The 21,195-nt window shown below is 34.2% G+C and overlaps 3 protein-coding genes across 3 annotated transcripts; 2 read left to right on the top strand and 1 right to left on the bottom strand.

Moving 5' to 3' along the window:
- The first annotated feature begins 339 nt into the window (after positions 1-339).
- On the top strand, positions 340-14,289 carry LOC126979225 (zinc finger protein 888-like). The gene is made up of 9 exons (XM_050828496.1): positions 340-460; positions 923-1,344; positions 2,042-2,171; positions 3,614-3,743; positions 5,151-5,296; positions 6,524-6,651; positions 8,225-8,426; positions 9,489-9,607; positions 10,436-14,289. The coding sequence occupies exons 2-9, from the start codon at positions 935-937 to the stop codon at positions 10,593-10,595; spliced, it is 1,425 nt and encodes a 474-aa protein (XP_050684453.1). The 5' UTR covers positions 340-460; positions 923-934; the 3' UTR covers positions 10,596-14,289.
- Positions 14,290-14,424: 135 nt separating this feature from the next.
- LOC126979238 (uncharacterized) lies at positions 14,425-17,399 on the top strand. Its single transcript, XM_050828513.1, has 2 exons — positions 14,425-14,758; positions 16,700-17,399. Exons 1-2 carry the CDS (start codon positions 14,425-14,427, stop codon positions 17,284-17,286), a joined length of 921 nt encoding a protein of 306 aa, XP_050684470.1. The 3' UTR covers positions 17,287-17,399.
- Positions 17,274-20,475, bottom strand: LOC126979221 (zinc finger CCCH domain-containing protein 10-like). Its single transcript, XM_050828491.1, has one exon. It carries the CDS (start codon positions 20,095-20,097, stop codon positions 18,640-18,642), a length of 1,458 nt encoding a protein of 485 aa, XP_050684448.1. The 5' UTR covers positions 20,098-20,475; the 3' UTR covers positions 17,274-18,639.
- Between the last annotated feature and the right edge of the window lie 720 nt (positions 20,476-21,195).

Here is a 21,195-nt window from a genome sequence, read left to right as displayed (position 1 = left end):
AAGTATTATATAAATCTGTAGGCTTTGACCACATGAGTTAACGACTGATTGATGAGTAAATTGCAATTTTGTGATGAAGAAACTCAATAACACCTACGTTTCTTTGAATATTTCTCTGTATGTATGTCCTTTTATAACTCAAAAACGCTTAAAGCGATCTAAATGAAAATTGGTATGCAGTACCATAATGTAAGGAAGCTCATTGTTGCTCACCGGGCAATGGAGAGGGCTATGCTCAGAGTTTCCCCGCGAATCAGAAATGAGGAGATCCGTAGGGGAACCAAAGTCATAGCTCAGGTGGTTGCGAAACTGAAGTGGCAGTGGGCAGGGCACATAGCTCGACGGTCAGATGGCCGTTGGGCCAGTAAAACCCTTGAATTGCGACCACGTACCGGAAGATGTAGTGTTGGTACGCCCCCCACAAGATGGACTGACGATGTGGTCAAGATCACCGGAATAGGTTGGATGAGGCAGTGCAGGATCGATCATCATTGCGATCTTTGGGGGAGGCCTTTGTCCAGCAGTGGACGTCTTTTTCTTTTTTTCCTCTCTTTTTGTCAGTTACGTCATGCAAGTGCGACTAATTTATTTGTTTGTTACTCTCGTTTTGTTGTCAATTGACACTAAGAGAATTTAAGCAGTATATGCAAATTGACATGTCAAAATTGTCATATTCCTAAATTAGTGTAAACAAAAATAAACATTTAAAAGACATTGTACAATACAATATTTGCAACAGAAAGGCTTGGAAAAATAAACTTCAATAAATGTTAGCCATTATTGCATGATAAAAATTTCTAAAAGTTTTATTACTAATATTATATTAAAGTACATTTCGAATTGTTTGGTGAAATTATTAATTTTGAATTTGTGTTCTATATTCAACTGCTTATTATTATATTTAATCCAATCATATCAGTAGAAGTAAACAAAAATGTCTAGGCAGTATTTTAATGAAGAATATTCTGATATGGTTCGTGCGTACGCAACTTCAAACGAAAGCATACGGGGTGCAATAAATTTGTACCGGGAGAAGTTTCCAAATCGCCGAATTCCATCGTATTATCTTATGTTAGATGTGAACCAACGGCTGCGATTGTTTGGTCGGCTCACTGAGTCACCTTCTCGTAAAGGACAGAGAAAACGTAGGCCTTTCAAGCAACAGCAATCAATTATTGAATATTTGAAGGATAACCCAGATCAAAGTCCTCAATGTGTGGCAAAACGATTTGGTGTGTCCCAACAGTCTATTATGAAGCTTTGTAGTAAACAACACTTGAACTTAATTCATTTAAAAAATGTTCAGGATCTTGGAGTTAAGTTGGAACCACTTGATCAAAATAGGTATAATAATTTATTTTTCTGAATATAAATCATGCACCTACTTTTGTTATCAATGTTTTTGTATAGCAGTAAAGTGTCTCCTCTTGTGTAAAGACTAAACTGAATTTATTTAACTGTTTTTCTAGAATTATATTGCATCGCTTCCCTAAAAAAAGCATGGTAATGCCACACATATAACCAACCTTAACATACTGTATAATAAAGGTATATACAACCTCAAAGGCTACCAATGGTCTGTTTTGTGAGAGCATTGTTTACTGGAATGGAAATTCTATAAAATAAAATCATTTCTTTTTGTTTTCCTACAAGGTATCATTTGAAAAATAGTTGTACTAGCTTAGGTTACAGCATAGTTTCATAAATCAATAAAGTATTTTGTAAGACTACATATTAATATTAAATATCTTGGCATTTTTCTCATGTAATATGGTGCATATAGTATAGTGGGTATACTATGTGTGTGTTTAAAATTTATGCTATGTTTGGTATATTATGGTTTTATGCTAATTTTCTTGATCGCAGATTTCTCTCTTAAACCATTAAAATGTGCAAAATTATTATATTTTTAACTTATCTTATTATTATTATATCAACTCATAAGGGATGACATTATTATACAAATTTTATAAAAGTCTTTTTAAATAAATACTTACATTTCATTGGTATACTCTGAAATAAATATAGTTTTTTATTACAGTGGTACAGAGAATATTATTAATTTAAAAATGTGCAGAATATGCTACAAGGACAAGGGACAATATCCAATATTTAACAATAAGGAACACCCCAATATTCCGGAAGATATTTTCAATTTTTCTGGAGTTCAAGTTAGTAGATGAAATTCAGTAAATTTTTTTCTTAATAGAATAATCTGCTAATGATAGTCTGTTTAGATTACACATACAAGATTAGACATACAAAAAACTCATCAACAAATTCTTGCAGTGTTTTGAGACTGACTTTATTTATTTTGTTCATTCAATACTGTTATGGTAAACACAAAACAACTGAGCTTCAAATGCATGGGGCAAGCATGGGGCTACAATAATCTACCTACTGTGCCATTTTTTTTAAAGTAAATCCTGATTACAAATTGAGTAGTATTTTTCCACTGTCAAACTTTATCCTTAAAACAACTTATTTTTTTAAGTGTATTTATTATTTTGAAATATGGCATTAAATATACAAATTTAATTTGACAACTGGGACTTAGAAACTTTTATGCAAATCTCATAATATTATAGTTAGTTTATAAGAAAACAGAAGTAAGTAAAAGCAATTATTTTAGAATATGAAGATAAAAGATATAAATTTTTTAATACCATATGTGTGTAAGAAATAAATTACCTATTTTTATTGTATATATGGTCCACTATTTTGGCAATAATGGCTTACACATAAAAACACTTTTTATGACTATTTATGATAAACATTAAAAAACTAATGGTTTTTGGAACTCACCGATGGCAGACTTTTTACATATTTACTTGACACATCATAATATATTGGACAAACCACACAATATCTTAATAAATTATGGCCCATGTGTTATTCTGATGTATATTGAAAAGTTTCAATAAAATCCATTCAGTTAAGTAATTGAGTAACAAACATCCAATTGTACAAACTTTAATTGGGAGTCCTTTCAGTGATTATCTTAGTTTGAAAGGATTATCTATGCTCTATTAAATAACGTTTTAATTTGTTAAGACAACTAAATGACAAAATGTTGCAGATTAGTTATATGCATTTCCCAACAATTGATGTTCTATCTTGTTGCGAGAATACGCATCGTTATATACGCATTTCCCTAAATCGGAATGTAACTTCATCACAATCAGAACTGAACCGTCAATTTGTGTTACAAAAATACGAAATTTAACTTTTTAAAGGTTCCTTCGAACTCCTATTCTCGTAACAAAACTGCTACTGGGCATTTGAATTCAGCTTTGGGGAACAGCTTCTGATACTTAGGCAAAAACTATTTCTTCTAAATATTCTTGGATAGCTCTTACTATATGGTAGTAAGGCCTATTTAAATTAAGGTATATACAGAGGATAATGATGCATGATTCGTGTCCGGCTCTGCATGCCACCTTAAATTTAGGCTAAGTTGTTATATGATTTAAAGATGGGCTGGGAGTTTCTTATCAGTTCTTCTCCCCATGTCAAAGTCCCTTTACGAACTGATGACTTTTACCAAGTGTTGTTGCAATGTGTTATGTTATTATCACTCATTCCCTGTAGTAAATAAATATATTTTTATTAGATTACAGAATCAGAGGAACTTCCAAATAATATATGTACACAGTGCCTGCATCTCCTTCTTGGCTGTGATTACTTTAGAGACATATGTAATAGAACAAATGAGTTATTAACGGAACTATCTAAGAAAAATGGTAAGATATTTATCATGTATTTTTTACAATAAATGACAAACATTCACTAATCTAACATATCAGGCACGAAGATGGTGTTTGAAATTTTATTCCTCAGCAACCACAATAGGTACAGACCCCATATATCGTTGGAAAGGTCTTGATGAGTCTAGATGGTAAAAAAGCTAAAGCTGTTCAGGTTCAAACAATTCAAATAGAGTTACATTGATAACAATTTTTACTTGCTAGAACCCACCAACAATGGCCGTTTTGAACAAATTGTTTTTTTTTAATGAATGTCACATCCTTTTTAAACTATTTGGCGCGTTTTTTATTAGTTTTAATTACCATTGCATATACGGACAGAAGACGCGTGAGGGACGACAAATCATCCCTAGTCAACAAATAAAACTAACACTGGTCACTGTCCTCCGTTATATTTATTTATAATTTTACGGCAACACTCTACACACATTCATTGATTGCAAAGCTGACCCTTCTGGTGTTCATAGAATATCTTTTGAAGTCATTTTGATTTTGCTGACATGCCATTTTTATCAGTATCAATCACTTGTATGGTTTCAATATTTTTTTGCGGTAACAGCGATCATTTTTACAAAAATCGCCATAGAGTTTACAACGTCTTTGACTGAAATCACTGAACCGGGGATACACAGAGCTACGAGATGGAGTTTCATCATCAAATGACAATTGAAGTTCCTGGCCACTTTCTTGTTGATAAGGCACAGCAAATATAATGTTTATGATTTTTTAATCAAGGCCTGAATATTTCGCGTGTTAAATTCATTGCACTACCGCATTGACGCACTAAGTTAATTCAAATTATCACCTTATTTTGTGGCAGTAATGTTCAATACAATGTTGTAAACGCTCATAAGAAGTTTATTGATTATGGTGAGGCGTCCATCTCTTTCGCACATTCCGTCGGTGATGTATTTAGTTTTAACAATTGAAATGTTATTATGTAGCAAAAAGATTATTCAACGTCAATTTAGTCACACAAATTTGTTAATTTAAATTAACAAATTAATAATTAATTCTTATAATAAATTAATATTAATATTTTTTTTTATTTTAGCACTTACATAAAATACGACACTCCACCCATTTTAAGTATGGATATGCTGTTATTTGGACAGTTTTTCACTGAACACTTGTCATTGCGAGGCGTTATTCTAAGCGCGATCGAAACATAACTGAAAGAAAACTCTGCCTAATCGATGCTTAGGCAGAGTTTTTCGTCAGTTGTTTATTGTACATCAATTATCAACATACCTTAAATCAGTGGTGTACATTATCATACTAACGAACTATACTGCGTTTTATAAAAACACACACACACAAACACAGCAAGAAGCTTTAGTATTGCATTGACTTTTAATCATTAAATAGTAAATATTTTTTCAGAAATAAACGGAATCAAGAATGTCAATAGTACGACGGTTGCAGATGAAAGCTTAATAGAATGCCCTTCAGAATTGACTGATAACGACGAAATAATAAATGAGTATACGTGGAGCTGTGATATTTGCAAAGAAACATTTTATGATAAGGTAGGGACTGACTCTTTATTTAAATTTAAAGAGTGTGGACGCCGTTGTCATTACCGTCTACATTCATGCAGTAATGTGTTACAAAACATCGATTAAATAGAATATTCGGGAATAATGTAGTCTAAAGGCATCGGCAATGTGCAATCTTCTTTAATTTCTTAAAAATGAAACAGAAACGTGTTTCTAATTGATCATACCCTTCAACCACCGTTCCTTATTTGTAGTAGTCAGGACGGTGTGGTGCATGGGTCGTATCGAATCAAGAAATTATATGGTGTAAATGAGTCAAACATCTAACTTATTTAAAATGATAAGCATTTGTGTAAACAGTATTTATCTACACCCATGCTTTAAATCCTCTATTGAAGATTCTGAAACAGTTAGTTTATTGCCAACATTAAAACACACAATGTCCTAATAATCTAATCTAGTGTTGTAATGAAATCGAGTACAACATTTTATCATCCGTTTTCATAATAACACTCCTTTGGATAAAATTATGGTTACAAGGAGTGGCTTTTTTAATGTTAGCAGTAAGCTGTTTCAGAATATTTTATAGAGAATTCATATTATGGGTGTAGATAGTCTTGTATGCAACTGTTGATAATTAGGTATTAAACAACTCATGTCATTCGTGTTTTAATACCCCTTATTACACAACAGTTCCATAAACAACTATTTACACACGCTTTATAATTGCAAATTGTCTAAACTTTAAAGTATTTAAAAGTTAAGTGTATAAATATATATTACTAGCTGACCCAGCAAACTTGTACTGCCGATATTGAAATCGCGATACAAAAGTAACTGTTAATCGTAGATGGGTGAAAATTTAAAGTTGTATGTATTAATGCTGACTCATAATCAAACAAATTAAAAAAAATTTGGCGTGGACTACCCTTAACATTTAGGGGGATGAAAAATAGATGTTGTCCAATTCTCAGACCTGCCCTTTCGACCTAGCCGTTTCGAAGGAGTTTAACTACAAACACCGCGACATAAGAATTTTATATAAATTTCAATTGTAGGCATTGCTGATGTTACATGTAATACATAATTTAAAATATATATTTACATAAACTTTTGTGAAATCAGCATGTATTTAAATTGTATTTTTCGAGCAATCTGTTGATTTTATGTCAATAAAGTATTTTTAACTTTGACTACACCAGAATATGGGCGCCAAGTTGTTTTGTTTATAATTTATCAATTTTTATTTTATTTCAGGGAACATACAATGGCCACTTCCAAAGATGCAAAAGGCGTCATAAGATAAAAAGTACTAAAAATCAATTTTACTTGTGTGACACTTGTGGTAAAACCACTACAACTAAGGCAAGTTTGTTGATCCACAAGTAAGTGTTATACAATATAAATACTACTGAGGAGTACGGTATTCCGTTCTCCTCCTCCTATTCCGTACGTACGGAAGGGTTCCATAGAGATCATATGACTGAATCATAGCTCTTGGCATTGTAGCAAGAAAGTTCTGTAGTAGCAGAAAAACCATTAAAAATATTTGTTTACTTTTGCAATGTTATATATACCTACGTAATAATATATATATTTTTAAATTAAAATAAGGGGCTAGACGAGCAGGACGTTGGTAATTGATACGCCCTGCCCATTACAATGCAGTGCCGCTCAAGATTATTGAAAAACCCAAAAATTCTGAGCAGCACCACAACTGCGCTCGTCACCTTGAGATATAAGATGTCAAGTCTCATTTGCCCAGTAATTTCACTAGTTACGGCGCCCTTCAGACCGAAACACAGTAATGCTTACACATTTCACGGCAGCAGTAGACGCCGTTGTGGTACCCTAATTATAATGGCTAATTGAGATGGCAGGATGATCCTGTTACCAGAAACTCTGCTTTATGTTTTTAAAATTAAAGTTATTAATATATGTTTTACTAGCTGACCCGACAGACGTTGTTCTGTTAATAATTAAAAATGGAAATGGAATTTCGTAAAATCCGCTCCTTAGCTGACCTCTACTCGGTAAAAAGAATATTTCTACCAAATTTCAAGTCTTTAGCTCTAATGGTTCCGGATATATCGTGATGGGTGACTATATACGCGGAAATCTCTTTTATATATACCTATAGATAATCGCAAATGTAATACTCGCATATTTATTTTCGATGTAAGTTGATTGATGTATCTATAGTACAGTTGTACTCAATAGCTCTTGTGTTTTTCATTTACTTTTACTTTTATTGGCTTACTCGTGTAAGGCATTAGAGTATTTGACATGTGAGTATTTTTGTTAAATCACATTACATATATTTTTATGTTGTAATTGAAACGATCTGTAAAACGATGAAGCTGTTAATGTTAATTTAAAAGAGGGGCAATGAGTTTTTCGCCACTACTTTTCATTAAAGCTCAACCTATTCCGAAGTGTTGGTAAATGTAAAAAAAAACTTTTGATGAATAAGTGACGAAATTCCTTGACTTTGCACAGGATGCCGGCTAGATTATGGGTACCACAACGGCGTCTATTTCTGTCGTGAAGTGTGTAAACATTACTGTGTTTCGGTCTGAAGGTTGTCGCCGTAGCTAGTGAAATTGCTGGGCAAATGAGACTTAACATATTATGTCTCAAGGTGACGTGCGCAATTGTAGTGCCGCTCAGAATTTTTGGGTTTTTCAAGAATCCTCCTCGTCTCGTCCCTTATTATCATAAAATTAAACTTACATGAATAAAGTGATTTTGATTTGATATGATTAGTGCCATTTAGTTTCGGCTCATGTTACAATGACACTTATTACTTGGTCGTGGCATATTACTTTACTTTGACACAACAGAACCTAAGTGATTATCTACGCCCGAAAAGTAATTAATAACTAATTGTAAATTCTAGTCTAAATGTAAGTAGTGTTGGCATTGGCTTTAAAATATATATATTTTTAATGATTTAAGGAGAACTCATGAGAACGTATTTCCACATATGTGTGACCAGTGTCCATATAAGGGTCGAACGATTGATCTTCTTAAGGTACACAAGCGAACACACTTAACCGAGAAACCCTACAAGTGTTCAATGTGTCCCAAAACTTCAGTCACAGCAAGCAATCTGAGCAAACATTTCCGACAAGTACACAGCACGAATCGACCTTACCAGGTATGCTAACTCTAAACTCTAGCATGATACATGATCTACATGAATCCTACTACACCACAGCTGAATATCTAAGTGATCGGACAGCCTGGGACTAGATTATGATTATTTTATAGCAATAGCGATGACAATACAATATTGTATATTTGAAAAAAAAGAGCGCAAAAAAATGCTGGGAGAGTTTCTCGCGCCAATTCTTCTCTCTCAGAGCGCCATTTGTTTCCGAAGCGGTAATCGTGTCTAGTACATCAGAAATGACATCAAAAAGAATTCTAAAGGAATAAATTTTGAGAACATAAATGCCTTTTATGCCTTTTGTTTTTATGATAGAAAATACAGTTGCAGTTTCATTTCCTTCAAGTACATGTCGTGACTGCCTTGTATTTGACGTTTTCATTGTTACGTTTTGACATTAGTTCTGTAGTTGTTATTCTGTGTCGCTATAATAGTACTGCCAGAAAAAATAATACTTTTTTTTTACTTAACCCACAAGACATCACAAGATTGTAGTAAACTCTGGAGCAAGAGCCCGGGTTTATCCTATTCAAAACCCTTATCCTAAACAAGCCTTTAACAAAAGGCTGCGCGTGAGGCAGTAGGGTTAATTAGGGAAAACGTACGCATCCTAACCAGGATCCTAACGGGGCACTGCAGACTAAACAAACACCACCCTAGTCTTCAAATATTGCAGAGCGTATAGATTCTGTAATAGAGCATATGAAACCCCGTTACACATCCTCTCTGAATGTGGTTCTTCAATGTGTAAATGTAGCATCTCTTTGTGAAGACCAATTCTTGAACCACTTGACATACGTCAGCTCACTAAAGATATAATAAGATTCATGAAAGTAATCTTAGCAGTGAGCTATAATAAACAGGCTATCATCTCGTTGGTCGCAGTGAAACGGCTACCCTGAAGTGTGTTAAAGCCGCACTACCAACCATAACCATTTATATAATTTTTATTAATAGATTTGTATTATGTCGATAAGCACTTCTCTTCCTCAAAAAAATATTTTTCTTTCTTACCACACCACTTACAATATAATATTCATTTTGTTTCAGTGTATATATTGTGAAAAGGGTTTCACCTACAAACATTTGCTGAACCGACACATAAGAGACACTCATTTGAGGCAGAATACTTCTAATTGTGATATTTGTTTGAAACAATTCAACACTCGGTACGTATCTAGTGCAATTCCACCTTCGCACGACACGCCACAAGTCAGGATATCATCCCCACCATCTGGACGTGTGGCGGTCCTGCACAGTGCGGTTTTCAAGGAGCTTTCTTCCACGTACTACAAAGCTGTGGAATGAGCTTCCTTGTGCGGTGTTTCCGGGACGATACGACATGGGTACCTTAAAAAAAAGCGCGTACACCTTCCTTAAAGGCTGGCAACGCTCTTGTGATTCCTCTGGTGTTGAAAGAGAATGTGGGCGGCGGTGATCACTTAACACCAGGTGACCCGTACGCTCGTTTGTCCTCCTATTCCATAAAAAAAAATCTAGTGGAAGACACTACGTTGAACCTAAACTTAAACTTGGATTACAATACAATAATAGAACAGCAGCGTAACTTAGCCGTCTCCTTGAAATTTATACCTACGTCTGGGTGGAGTGCTAGAGTTGGTACATACAACAATTGACGAAGTGGACGGCGCAGCGCAGCTAATATAACTCGGACAACGACTAGTCTCGGAGGTGTACGCCGTGGCACTCAATAGTTTTGTCTTCCCAAGATTGCTTAGCGGCCGTATAAATCGTGTGTATGTGTGCGTGCGTCTATTCTGGCGCTATGAAGTTAAAGGTACTGTTCTATTACGGTATTGTGTGAACGGTGTTGTCAATTGAATCTTACGTTAAGGCGGTACGGTATAATTTGCAACGATTGATATTTATCATGTTGGTATGGACAGATTAAGATGTAATTTTTATATGCTTTTATGTGTAGGGTTTTTTACATATCAATGGATGGAAGTTTGCTAAGGTAAACTTTTTTTTTTCAGGAAAATAATGCTAGGACATCGGGTCAGTGTTCACAAAATGAAAAGCAAACAGTACGGTCGGTTGCCGTCTTACTTACAATGTCAACTATCAGAGAGCAACGATCTCAATAACGTCGATAGTCTTCGAACTGAGGCACAAACAGATAAGAACGTGGAGTAGATTGGCGATTTAATTAATGGTACGATCTTCTGGAGGTCTGATAGAAAATACTGTAATTCTTGCAATTTTACCAATAGATTTTTATTACTTGCGGGTAATCACTACATAGTATTACGTTATTATTGTTATAAAAGAAAGCGGAAAGCTTTCTGTCTGTACTTATGTATGCTTAGATCTTTAAAACTACGCAACGGATCTTGACAGATAGAGTGATTCAAGACGATGGTTTATCTTGTATCTTTAAACGAGCAATTATTATACAGGGGATTTCGGCGGCGATAAATCGATCTAGCTAGGGTTCAATTAAAAATTTGTATATTATCCTTGTTTTAGAGGTACTTATCTAATTTGATGTCGTAAATAAACACATATTTTTTGCTCTTATATTGCAACTGCTGGCTCAACCCTCCGACATAGATCAAAATAATGTACTACAGTATTGTGCACCTTAAAAAAGTCTACAAAAAAGACGGAGAAATCTCTTATGGATAACCTAGAATAACCATTTTACATCCTTTAGTTTTTACGAGAAATAATGGCTTATTTACGAAACGATTCTAAAGCATTAATCCTTATCCAATTAGGTACCTGAATTACATTGTGCATTTAATAATCAATAGTGTCCTTTACTGTATGTAATTTAAATGGATATCTATTTTTGAAGATATTACATATTTAAAATGTAGGTAACATAGCGGTTGCGGCGGTACCAGCCGGGATAGCATTAGAATCATCAAGTATAAACGAAATAGAAAACTTATTTTTGTATGTTATCCTCGTTTATTGTTGAAATATAAATAACGGGATCACTTGGAAATACACTATATTTATTTAATTTTTACTATTAACTTTTGACAGAACTATTGCTAGTTTGTCTATCTAAGCATACATTAAGTACATTGCTGCGTACGCTTGCAACTTTCTGCAAAATTGAGCGACTTGTGCAGCAATGATGTGCAGAATGACAGCAATACGAATAAATTAAGAATCTCAGTGTAAAATAGTCACCATGAATTTTATTTTATTTACTTATTTATATTTCTATATTACTAACATACCTGTTATAAGTCATATTATACTACCATCTTAGCAATGTAGGTATTAGTGGTTAAAACCCAGATTATAATGTTTCCCATTATATTATTACGAGTGCTGACAAACGTTGTTTTGCCATATTTATATTGTGTATACTCGAAGTAGTTCAGACCATTTCCGACCCTCCTATAACTTCATTGTGGATAAAACTAGAAGACTGCATTTTCAGTATACAAGCAGGCATTGTATAAATACAAAAAACATTCTAATTTAATATAATATTTATTACTTGTAAGATACCTACATCGTATTTTAGGTAAAAGAAAATACATTGTGTCATGTGAGGGCAAAGTTTATCTATATATCTACCTATTTTAAACATAATGGCTTTTTTAAAGTGATATGGTAACTATATAATGCTGTTAGATTTGCTAATTAAGTAATAACTTAAGACAGAAGAACCCTTAAGTTGGGACTAAACAGATTGACCGACTTGGACATTGGACATGGATCTCACAACTTCTTACGGTAAAAGAACTGAGTTGCCAGACTTGGTTTTTTAACAAGTAATGTTTGTGATGGCATAAGTAGGTATAATTCCGATCGGTTCCGTAGTTTTCGCAGTATAACCGAAGGAAAAAACCGGCTCTCCGGTTATTAGTATAGATATTTCTATTATTGAATGATTTTGATACGTAATCAATAAACATTACAATTGTTTTTAAATGTATGAACTAATATATTTAGTGTTAATTGCGGTGAAACTGTTAGTATATATGCAGAATCCAGCACGACCTAGAGTCCTCCGCAGACATGGATCCAAATAGATGCCGCGAGTGTATGTACTTCGCGTGTCAAAATGAGGAGCAATGCTCTTCCTTTGACTCTTTTATTTTATTTTTTATTATGATTTATAATACATTTGATTTTAGTAATAAGCAATACCGACTATTGATGTATTAAACGTCAACTAATGATGAGGTGAATGGCTAAAGGTTAGGCTCAATGCACTGGCATTTTTAACGACTTCGCAGTAGGTACAAAAAAAGGGCACGCTTGGTTTTCACACAGACGGAGGGATTTGCTATCTACTTGGATCTATGTCCAGAAAAATCGGCTTCCGCTCAGCTCATCTTTGAATTTATTTTTAACCTTCCATTGAATTACCTTTTTTAATTACCATGTACCTACTATCTAGTCTGTATCGTGTAAGTATCAACTCACCTGCGATTTTTAATTGAGAAGTAATGAAACCGAACCGCCTTTGTAGAGATAGATAAACTGGTGATGAAATGAAGATCACGTACGGCAAGAATGTCCGAAAAAGGTCCTGGTCAAAGGTCGGTCGGGCTTCACAGACTGTGGCAGTAATTTTTTTATGGAAGAGAGGACAAACGAGCGTACGGGTCACCTGGTGTTAAGTGATCACCGCCCTTCACATACTCCTGCAATAACAGAGGAATCACTGAAGCGTTGCCGGCCCTTTACAAAACTGTACGCGCTTTTTTGAAGGTACCCATGTCGTATCTCACATGACAAGGAAGCTCATTCCACAGCTTCGTAGTACGTGGAAGAAAGTTCTTTGAAAATCGCACTGTGTAGGAACGCCACATCCAGATAGTGGGGATGATATCCTAATTAATGCCATGTCGGGCGAAGGTGGAATTCGGCGGCAGGAATCAGCAAACAGCTCTTCGGTGACTATTCTGTATCTGATGAGATGAAAAGTTGACAGAAAGCGTATGGTCTTTCATCAAGTCCAAATCAATAAATCTAGACCACACACATCTTTAGCCACTCAGCAAAAAAATAAGAGATTGCCTAGGATGTGTAAATGTTAATGCATCCGCCATGTAGCCCTGACTATACTCCTTTTGATTTTCACATGTTTCGCTCTCTTCAGGATTCTTTAGGTAGTGTCAGAACTACTATAAGAACAGTTCTGCTAAAACTATATCTGCGTTTTTTAATCGCGAGTCCAAAAACTTGCAATGGTAATGAGTTGTCACTACCAATAATAGATAACTAATAAACTTTGAAAAAAAAAATGTGTTGACTTTACATATAAAACGCAAGAAACTTATTACATTAAAAGGTTTCGCAGTACTGTTGTTTTTTAATCTTATTGGTCGATTCAAAAACTTGACCATAACTCGATGTACAACCGCGAAATCTCAAATTAAATTTTTTACGCTGAATCTAACAATTCTAAACAATATGTTGTGTTTTTTAAAGTGATAACCCTCACTTCTAGGATTAATACACAAATAAAATATGAAAAACAAAATTTAACAAAGCAAACAGAATTTTATAGCGAGGCGGTACTCGAACGGTTAGCTCATTTGGTTGGAGCACCGGCACGGAACGCCGGAGGTCGTGGGTTCGAATCCCGCATCGTTCATAAAATTTTGTTTTTCAAATTTTATTTGTGTTCTAACAATTCTATTCAAACCGTATGGTAGCATCAACGACGAATATAATTTAGGTAGATAAATGTGCGATACACGATACCTACATACAACTGGAATCCGTTTGAAATATAACATACAAATGAACCCCGATACTAATGTATACCTTAAAACAAACTATAATTGTATACCTAACTTTACTTAAACTTTAATCACAGAAATGTATTATTGTAACCTTTGTAGATAACTATGCACTTCAGTATTATTTATTTTATTGTTATCTAAACGATTATTGTTTCCCATAAATAAAAATATTGTGCTTTTCGATTGTAGTTTTTATCTAAAATGGGGACAATAACTCGGACATTATTTTCCAATAAAATGCAATGTTTCCGATCATTCCCACTTTAATATTCAGTACAGACAGTTGGCTACGAAAATATACAATGTATTTGTACCAGTTGAGTTTTGTATTTCTATTCGGAGCTATTAATACATTTGATATTCCAAGGAACAATAATTGTACATCCGATTTGACAATCGATAATGATCAATATAAAGTTGCTGGTGTGTATCATATTGGCGATAGCTTCCCAACAGATACTCAATACGATAAATATGGTAATTTATTCTTCGTGGAGGCAGGCCGAAGCACTCAAGGCTATTACTTTGATGGTAAAATGATAAAAGCCAACTCCAGTACGCCAGAGAAAATATCAGGTAAGATTATTAATGATTATATGGGTAATTTTACCAGTGGGAGCTTCTTTGCACAGGATGGGTAGGTATCAGAACAGCGCCCTTTTCTGCCGTGAAGCAGTAATGTGTAAGCATTATTGTGTTTCTAGCAAGTTCTCTGTAGCTAGTGAAATTACTGGGCAAATGACACTTAACATCTTATTGTATAATTATATAAATATATATCGTATAATTTTAAGGGTTTTCAAGAATCCTGAACGGTACTACATTGTAAGGGACAGGGCATATCAAATACCAACAGCTGAACGTCATGCTCGTCTCGCCTCTTATTGCCATAAAAAAAATTGTTAGTGTACCTAAGAACTTTAGAATGCATCATGCAGTTCTACCTCTAGGACCAAGCCTTGTAACTCGGGTTTACGGGGTCCCATAGGATTGTACTCACCCTCACTACTCCAGTAGCTCTCAGTAGCGCCTAACCATATTTTGGACGTATCAGTTTATTATTCAAATTACCTAGAGAAGATAAAACAAAAGAGATATATAACTGTAAAAAGTTTGGGCGTCGCTACAAGATATAGATGCACATAGGATCCTATGGGCCCCGACATGGATATTCAACGGTGGGTGAAACTAATGCAAAGGTACGGTTGCTAAGGTTACGTTCACACAAATCGCTTATGAACTGATAAAGTTCATATCATGTACGCGCCCTCTAGAGCCAGTACTAGGTAATACTCTACTATATTTTGAACGTCTGCGCATTAAGTAATACCACTTAACATATTACAGCTAATTAATCTTAATTGGGCACAGATGAGGAATGGAGCGACCGCCGTCAGACTATATTATAAATTTTATTAAAATAAAACAATGGCGAAGCCCGCTGAGTTTCTTGCACACGTTCTTCTCAGGTCTGACATTAATTTCCGAGTAGTTTTTGAATTTCAATAAGTGATTGCATATCCAATTTTAAATAAAAATATTTGAATTTTGAATTTGAATTGGCATCAATTATTAATATATTTAAAAAAATGTTGTGAACGTTTATGTGGCAAATAACGACTTTCTTAATGGTAATAACTAGGTACCTACCATAGTTTGGGAATGGAGCGACCCTCAGGCTATTCTATAATAAATGTTATATGAGGGAATTAGGTATATCGTTGCGAAATTTAAAAAAAATATGACTTTATTCCTACCGCATACTTTTTCGAATAGGTGGTAGTTTCATCACAATCATGTGATTTACCCTATTATCAATAAAAATACTTATTTGAATTTATAATTTCGAAGACATGCTTACTCTAAAACAAAGTGTGACCCAGTCTTACCACAATAAAGTTACTGTCATTTACTAATTACGATATTGAAAAATGATTATATTACGACCGTTCTGTTAATTTCTTAAAGACGGTTTTGTTCACTTTTTATCTCTTTTACCTGTTATTGAGGTGAAAGATATTATTACCACGCGATTGTACTACGCCCAAGCTTCTTCAATTTATTTTGAATGTATCACCTTAAGCGCCATAATAATACCGATATCATAAAAAAATCAAAACGATCTTTAGAGAATCTAAGGAGATTTTAAATAAACATATTTAGATAGATTCATTTAAAAAAATGCTCCTATATGAATCCAAATGTTGTATAAAAGTTTGGTATTTTGCCAAACAAATGTTGGATTTTGCTATAGATTTTGTGTTTTGCAAGACTTGTATCGATCCAGATGTTATTAGGTTGATATCTTAGTAAAACTTCATAAAATGGAGGTCCAACCTACATCAAGATTTTTTTTGCCCATAAACCTAAAAGTTTAATTTTCTTGTAATCGAGTATATTGAAAAATGATTTAAATATGTTTTTTCTATTGTATTTTGGGTTGAGCTGATGGTCTTGTTACCAACGCTCTAAATAAATAAAACTAAACTATATGTTAATAAAGTTTAAATATTTTAGGACTGCCAGACGGCCTCTGCTACTCTGTTGCAGTAGACAAGAAAAATATGAAAGTGTATTTTGGAACAGGAAAAGGGATATACAATTACAATTACGATTCAGAAGACACAACCTTGATATCATCTCCAGATCTAAAGTCCAACAATTTATATGTTGATAAAGATGGTAATAAGTACATCACTCAAAGTCCAGATGGTGTCGAACAATTATATCTTCTTTCTGATAAAAGAAAAATAAGATTTAAGACATTTGATGCACTAGATGAACTGGCTGTTGATGATGATAACAACTTTTACTTCATCAGAGAGGAGAAGCTTTTTGTACTCAAGTCTAATCTATCATCACCTATATTTGTTGGCAATGTTACTTATGATGGCTATGCACAAATAACATTCAATAAGGACAAAGTATTTGTCGCTAGCGAAACATTGAATTATCTCCACGAAAATGATACTGGAAAACTAAAACAAGTCAAAAGTGCTCCAGAAAATATTACAGCTGTTGCCTTTGACTATTCACATAATCTCGTCATTGGTACGAGAGGAAAGATAATTAAGTATAAGAACAATGAAACTGGTGTGTGTTAACATAGACAAAATTAATTTTGACTATGCAATTTATTTCTAAGTGAAACACAGAATAAAGCATGTTAGATTAACATTAATTAATTATACAAAATAAATTACATATCTAACTTACACTACCTGCCATTATTATTTCTATCTATATTACCAGGCAATGATGTAATGTAAATTTAAGTTTTTATAAATTTATAACAATAATTACTTTATGCCATGTTGGATCAAAATCAAATTGCTGTTACAAAGAGGATGTAATTACTATGTTATAAGAGCTAGGACTCCCTAAGTAAAAATTAAAAATTAGTTTAATGTGAAATGTGCAGTGAATTACAATATATGGCAACAAGGTATAATACGGTTAAGATTTACAGCAAACAGTTGCTTAAAACATAGTGGATTTCAGCTATCTTCGTTTTTTACAAGGTTATAGCCGTCATCTGTCAATCTATCAATGACTGCACATTTCATACAATACCATACATTCACTTTTGTTCTTAGTTTCACTAGGCTGTACTATTAATATGTAAGCCCTACTTAAATGTATTTGATCATTTTTACAATTAAAACCCTCATTACATTCTTTTATGATAATATGTTCAGATATCTTATATTTCTGAAATCAACTATTAATTTTGGTGCAATCTGTTACACATTAAGTAGATCTTTTGTATTCTTGTCTTTTATGATGATAGAGATCTTACAATTATGTCTTTTTTCTAAATACATTTTACTGCACATGGTAAGACTTGTCAGTATTAAATCTACTGAGTGAGGACAAACCAGCATACAGGTCATCTGGTGTTAAGTGATTATGGCCACCCATATTATCTTGCAACACCAGAGGAATCACAGGAGAGTTGCCGGCCCTTTAGGGAAGGTGTACACAATTTTCCTTTACTTGTTTAATTCCATGTTTGGTAATAATCCATGGCTATATTTCTTACAACCATAATTAGAATTATGGCACTTCCCAAAAGTTATATTATATTATTCTTTTTCTATTGGCTTAACATCCAGTACATTTCAGTAAGGTACAAGTTTAGTTTGTTGAGATCAGGTAAGGCATCATGGGTGTTTCTGGGGCTATTTGCTAAATGAATGAAATGATAGCCCTGCTATCATTTCTTGCTAATATATAACAGAAGGAACTTAAATAAGTAATTTTATATGCACTAGCAAACAATCACACAAAAACATATTAAATAAAATTATATTGTTGTTTCAAACAATTGTATCTTACCTTATTCTAAGATATTTTAAATTTAAATAATACTTTTAAAAAACTCAATAATCTTTAAACATTCAAACCCTTTCACTTTTGGTATTCTTCAATTCTCTGCTAAAACCATCTCTTAATCTTCAGTGTGGTAAGATGCTCTGTGATATAATCGGGAATGTGAGAGGCTGAGATTGAGAGTTTGGCATAGCCATTGCTTGACTAGTACTTGATATTGTTATCTGCTGTGTAGGTGTTTGATGAACCAGCTGCTGTGCCGAGGGCACTAATTGCTGTTGCGCGGATTGTTGAGCAGCCAGTTGTTGAGCCGACTGTTGCGCAGCTGCCAAATGCTGGGCTGATTGCTGTGCCAAGTGTTGGGCTGACTGTTGTGCGGCAAGATGTTGTGCTGACTGTTGAGCTAAATGCTGCGCTGATTGCTGTGCAGCCAGATGCTGCACTGATTGTTGTGCAGCATACTGATTTTGGTGCTGTTGAGCTAATTGTGGTTGTAAGGCTGATGTCTGAACAAGCTGTTGCACTGCAGTTTGTTGTGAATTACTCATCAATTGCTGTGTTGCTGGACCCAAAGTAAGTTGTGCTGGTGTGACAGCAACCACAGTCTGTCCTCCACCCATGAGTGATCCAGAATCACCTACTTGCATTAGCTGCTGAGATCCTGCACTTGTAACAATTAGGGCCCCAGAGTTCCCCATAAGCTGCTGTGTTGTACTCACTGAAAGTATTTGAGGAGCAGGTGTAAGCAGCTGAGCTTGTGAAGCTGCAGGAGCTAATGTTATGTTTGGTGTAGCCGCAGTTGGCATCAATGCTGGCAAAGCACCAGCTAAACTTACTACAGGTGTCACACTAACAGTTGCCAAAGAAACTGGTGCTGATGTCCCATGTCGTGATGTAATAACACATGATTGTTCACTTCTCATAGATGCAGTTTGTTGTAATAAAAACTCATTCATAGATGTCAATTGGGCATTCTTCTCAGTCAAATCATTAACTTTTTTTAAGAGAACTCTTATATTATCATGCAATAACTTAACTTTGTGGTCCAGTGTGTTACAATTTTGACATGTTATATGTACTCCTAATAGTTGATTTTCAAATCTTGTGTCATCAAATGCATATCTTCCAATTTTCGCTTCAGGAGGACTGTTGTTGTCTCTCATTGATGGTGGGGGTCGGTCAAATACTAATGGTGGAGGTGGTCCATTTGGAGCAAGGCTTATGTGCATATACTTACATTCTTTATTGAAACAATTTCCATGTCTATAAGCTTGACAAATAGGTGCATAACGAGTATCTCGAGGAAAAATACCAGTAGCATAAAAATGTTCTTCTTCTTCTAAGGAACTATGCACGAACTTACAATTTTGTCTATAGCAACCCTTATTCTGAAAGTCGTGACAAAAGTTAAATAGCTCCTTCAATAAAGGCTTTGGTGGTATGTCGTGAATGAATCGACAATTTTCTCGATCACAGCATCCTTTAATATGATCTTTACAAAATTTACTAGCCCCAGGCATGTGTTCCGATTCCTCGGGAGTACTCATTGTGGCTTCGGCTTTATTACACCCGTTTCCGATCATTTTTACTCATTAATTACTACTTGCTTTTAAATTATCTTCATATTATTCAATTTTATTACTAATACATTAAAAAACTAGAATAATACATCATTCCTATGTTATGTTTATCTTGTCTTAAAATACATATTACACATCACAATAATTTATTTCCATGATTCAATGAAAAATTATAGTGTGTAGGCAAAATAAATTGGCAATTTACCTAAAAATACATTCTATTGTGCTTTAACCATATATAAGTATTTTAGAATACAGCACATAAACATTAAATATTAGCAAATAACACTAAAGAAATTAAGAATTTTTGTACCCCTGGTATCCCATTCCCAATTCACACTCACAGAACACTTTTACTCAACTTCACACTTCTACAGAGGCAAAGAGAATTTAACCAATAACCATAGCCACTACGTTCAAAGAGGAATATAATTACTCGAGTTTTTTTTTTCCATTTATGACATGGTAAGTGGTAACTCCAGCACTAGAAAAAGGCAAGATTTTAAACACCTATATAACATCATGTATGTCTGTACTAGAAGTATGCCAAAACACCATGCAGAAGGAGCCTATTGGACTTAAAATTAATGGACAGAGAAAGACTTACGGACATAAAAGAAAAAACAAAGGTGATCCCCATAACAAAAATTGTCAAAAAACTTAAGTGGAAATGGACGGTTCATATGATCAGAGGTACAAACAACTGGTCACAGAAACTAACCCACTGGTACCCCAGAGATGCTAAAAGAAAGAGAGGCAGACAGATACTAAGGTGGGAAGATGATATAAAGAAGGTTGCTGGATCAGTTTGGAGTAGAGAAGCGCGGGAGAGGGAGCACTGAAGGGTCTTGTTAGAGGAGGCCTATGTCAGTGGACAAGCTAGAAATAATTAAAAAATAGAGGAAATAAAATTAAACATGTTACTACATCTATTAGATGTAATAAAAGTTATCTTTATCTTTAAGTGGTAACTACGAGTTGAAATCACAATCACCTGCGTAATAGTGTATACTCAATACTGTATAGTCTATACTCTATAGTCAGAACTCAGAGTCAGAGGGCCATAAAATCTTATATAAAAAAAAAGCTAAAGGCATTCTA

Source organism: Leptidea sinapis, chromosome Z (genome assembly GCF_905404315.1).
Source record: "Leptidea sinapis chromosome Z, ilLepSina1.1, whole genome shotgun sequence".
Taxonomy (NCBI): Eukaryota; Metazoa; Arthropoda; class Insecta; order Lepidoptera; family Pieridae; genus Leptidea; species Leptidea sinapis.
Note: the sequence above shows the minus strand (reverse complement) of the source record. Positions and strands in the feature narration are given on the sequence as shown.

Bases quoted from the DNA above. Each gene is read 5' to 3' on its own strand.
- LOC126979225 (XM_050828496.1), top strand. From the start codon at position 935: ATGTCTAGGCAGTATTTTAATGAAGAATATTCTGATATGGTTCGTGCG. The intron at 3,744-5,150 runs GTAAGATATTTA...ATATTTTTTCAG, and splicing joins GGAACTATCTAAGAAAAATG to AAATAAACGGAATCAAGAAT. The intron at 9,608-10,435 runs GTACGTATCTAG...TTTTTTTTTCAG, and splicing joins TTGAAACAATTCAACACTCG to GAAAATAATGCTAGGACATC.
- LOC126979221 (XM_050828491.1), bottom strand. From the start codon at position 20,097: ATGATCGGAAACGGGTGTAATAAAGCCGAAGCCACAATGAGTACTCCC.
- LOC126979238 (XM_050828513.1), top strand. From the start codon at position 14,425: ATGTTTCCGATCATTCCCACTTTAATATTCAGTACAGACAGTTGGCTA. The intron at 14,759-16,699 runs GTAAGATTATTA...TAAATATTTTAG, and splicing joins TACGCCAGAGAAAATATCAG to GACTGCCAGACGGCCTCTGC.